The sequence below is a fragment of the Tupaia chinensis genome, unplaced genomic scaffold, assembly GCF_000334495.1.
Source record: "Tupaia chinensis unplaced genomic scaffold, TupChi_1.0 Scaffold000628_1, whole genome shotgun sequence".
NCBI lineage: Eukaryota > Metazoa > Chordata > Mammalia > Scandentia > Tupaiidae > Tupaia > Tupaia belangeri.
Genome location: NW_006160148.1, coordinates 425462 through 428640, shown reverse-complemented (window position 1 = coordinate 428640; position 3179 = coordinate 425462). Strand labels below are relative to the sequence as shown.

General features: G+C 55.7%; 1 protein-coding gene across 1 annotated transcript in view; it reads left to right on the top strand.

The window, feature by feature from the left end:
* Nucleotides 1-3179, top strand: part of IFNLR1 (interferon lambda receptor 1) — a 32640-nt gene that overhangs the window by 25159 nt on the left and 4302 nt on the right. Inside the window, exon 9 of the mRNA XM_014591960.2 lies at nucleotides 2479-2638. Within this exon, the coding sequence (XP_014447446.1) occupies nucleotides 2479-2638 (160 nt within the window). The remainder of the gene's footprint in view (nucleotides 1-2478; nucleotides 2639-3179) is intronic.

Sequence of the window (3179 nt, the reverse complement as noted above, 5' to 3'; positions counted from 1 at the left end):
CATCACACGCGCCCTATAGCAAAAACCTCTCAAAAAAAAAAAAAAAAGAAAAGAAAAAGAAAAAGAAGATCAGAAAAGAAAGATAAGCAGATCAGCTCCGAGAAGCAAAACCAGGGTACTGGGGTAGCATGAAGGGTCTGCCCTGCTCCGGTTTCGGGCTTATTTACCTTATGGGCAGTGGGTCTGTCTGTCTGTATTTCTTAGGCAAGGTTGGCAGACCTTTTCTGTAAAGGGCCAGGTAGTGGATACTTTAGGCATTGTGGGCCACGTGATCTGTCACCACAACTCAGCTCCATTGTGGCACAGAAGGAGCCACTGACATGTCAGTGAGTGGGCATGACCGAGTGCCAGTACGGCCCTACTCTGCTCACCTCTGCTAAGCCGCCTTCACACTCCCTCTCTGGGGACAGATCTGAATCCTGTATGATATTGGCCTTTAAGAACCTCACCAATGGGGCCAGCAAGGGGCATGGTGATTGAGGTGCTAGACTCCCACATGGCCGACTGCAGTTCGAGTCCAGGATCCGGCAGCTTGAACCACACTCCAGGCATGTGTGCACGTGTGTCCAGAATTCCAAGAGGAGGCCGGAGGAGAAGGGATTACAGCACGGCCATCTCCCCAGGGATGATTTCTCACTTCTCCCCCCTCCCTTTCTTTAGAGGGATTTTTGCTATAGGCATGTGTGCTCATTGGAGAGACAGAGGGAGACAGAGAGACAGAAAGTAAGAAATCATCCCCCGGGGGGATGGCCACACTGCAATCCCTTCTTCATTCTCCTGTTGGGATTTTGGGCACGCACGCACACGTGCCACGCGTGAGTTTTAAGCCGCCGGATTGGGAACTTGGACCGCAGCCGAGAGTCCAGCATGGAGTGGGGGTCCCAACTTTCCCTGTCTCCCTCCTGCAAGTGCACGTGCCCGATGGCAAAAACATATACAAAGAGAGCCTCACAAATATTCCAGGCCAGCACTGTCCAGTAGGAACGTGGCGTGAGGCCTGGCCACGGTGCACACGGTGGGGGTGCCGCACAATGGTGGAGCCCCATGGTGAACCCGGTTCGGATCCCAGGGTGTGCCCACACAAGCCTGCCATCCCGGGTGGCGGAGGGGCTTTGGGGAGACTCCCCGCGTGGTGAGATCCTGTCGGGGATGCTGGCCCCTCTTTCTCTCTCAGTAAATAAGATACTCTTTGGAAAGAAAACAGAGAGGATAAAAGTATATAAAATGTGTGCCACGTGTCATTTTAAATGGTCCATACTAAAATAAGTCAAAGAAACAGGCGGGTTTAATTTTTTAGATGTTTACCATAGGGGACATAGGCTTGCCAGAGAGGCACAGTGAGAGGGAAAGTGAGCAATCACCCCCATCCCCACCCCCGGCGACGGCCATGCCATAACCCTTCTAACCCAGCCTCCTGTCGGGATTTTGGGCACACAAGCACAAACGCCCAGCGGGAATCTCAAGCCGCTGGGTCCAGGTCTCAAACTGTGATCAGCCGTGTGGGAACCCATTGCCTTAACCACCATGCCGCCTGCTGGCCCCAGGTGAATTTAATTTTAGGAACAGATTTGCGTTGTACCCACCAGGGCATCATGGCCACACGTAGTCGATATAGAAATGGTCGGGACGTTTTATGCTCCTTTTCCACCGCAGGCTTGGAAGCCGGTGTGTTTCTTACTGAGGGCACAGTGCAGCGGGGCCCGCCGCAGTTTGAGAGTTCGAGGCCTCACATGCCGAGTGGCTACCGTACGAGGGACTTCAGGAAGTTTACGGGAACGTGGAATGAAAGTACAAGCTTAGGGCCGGCTCGATAGTACGGGGGTTAAGTGCTATCCCCCTGGCCAGCTGCAGATCAGGCCCCAACCCAGCAGCCTGGAGACTATGTCAGGTGCCTGTGTGTGCGTGCCCCAGGCCCTGATGGTATGGAGAAACGCAGGGACAGGAGAGCGGTGTGGCCACACCCCACTGGGGGACGTTGCTGTCTCTCCAGCAAGTACATGCGCCCTCTAGCAAATTCATTAATGTATGAGTTTATTTTGGTGCAAACGATGCTTGAAATCCATGCGTGTTTTTTTCAATAATGTGCATTTTCCGTGAATTTGTCCAAGACCTCCTGGACGGGACAGTGCGACTGTAGGGTTTTCTGCCTTTGGTGCTGAACACCACCACCTCCCACCTGCTAATAGGTTGAGAGGTCTGAGGGTGGGGAGCCTGAGGAGTCTGCACCTCAAGGTGAGGACCTGGAGGCCCTGGTGGGGTACACACAGTGCGATCCCGGGAGGTCGGCTGGTTTTGAACCCCGGCTGTCCCTACCTCAAGGCTCAGCTGAAAAGAAACCAGGTGGAGTTGGGAAGTGCCCCCTCAAGGCTTGGATTTGGATGCAGGGAGAGGAAGTGGGGCCCCTCCCCGCCTGCCACCCCAGCTGTGCACGTCTGCACCCCCGGCAACCCCACTCGTCTCTGCTCCCCCTCCCAACAGACCCTGCTCCCAGTCACTGACTTCGGCGAGCCAGTCCAGATCTCCCTGCCGCCCACTGCCAGTGGACACCACTGCCTGCGTGCCAGAGCCGTCTACACCTTGCCTGAGCCCAGACACAGCCAGTTCTCAGTACCCACCTGCTTCTTCCTGGAGGCCCCAGGTGGGTGCCACGCAGGGGCTTTGCCCTGGGCTTTGGGAGCTCTGTGAGGAGGTGGTTAAGAGCGTGAGCTTGGAACCAGCAGTTGGTGTAATGGCTATGTCGCTGGACTCCCATGCAGTCGACCGTGGTTCGAGTCCTGGACCCGGTGGCTTAAACTCATGCCGGGCACATGTGCGTGCATGCCCAAGATCCCGAGAGGAGGATGGAGGAGAAGGGATTGTGGCATGGCCATCCCCCCTTGGGGGTGATTTCTCGCTCTCTCTCTGTCTCTCTGTCTAGAGGAGCACATGTGCCCTATAGCAAAAACCACTCCAAAAAAAAACACAAACAAACAACGAGCGTGAGCTCGAGGCAGACTCACGTGGACGGAAACGCCTGGTCCCGCACTCTCTGCTGGTGCCTGGGCAGCGTGACAGTCCGGTGCGTGCGGGTCCGCGCAGTCCGTAGGTGGGTTTCCCTGTACTCACTCCCATGCAGAGCGTGGTCCTCGTTTCTGTCATCTTGGTCGTTTCCCTTCCCCAGGGACCAGCTGGGCATTCCT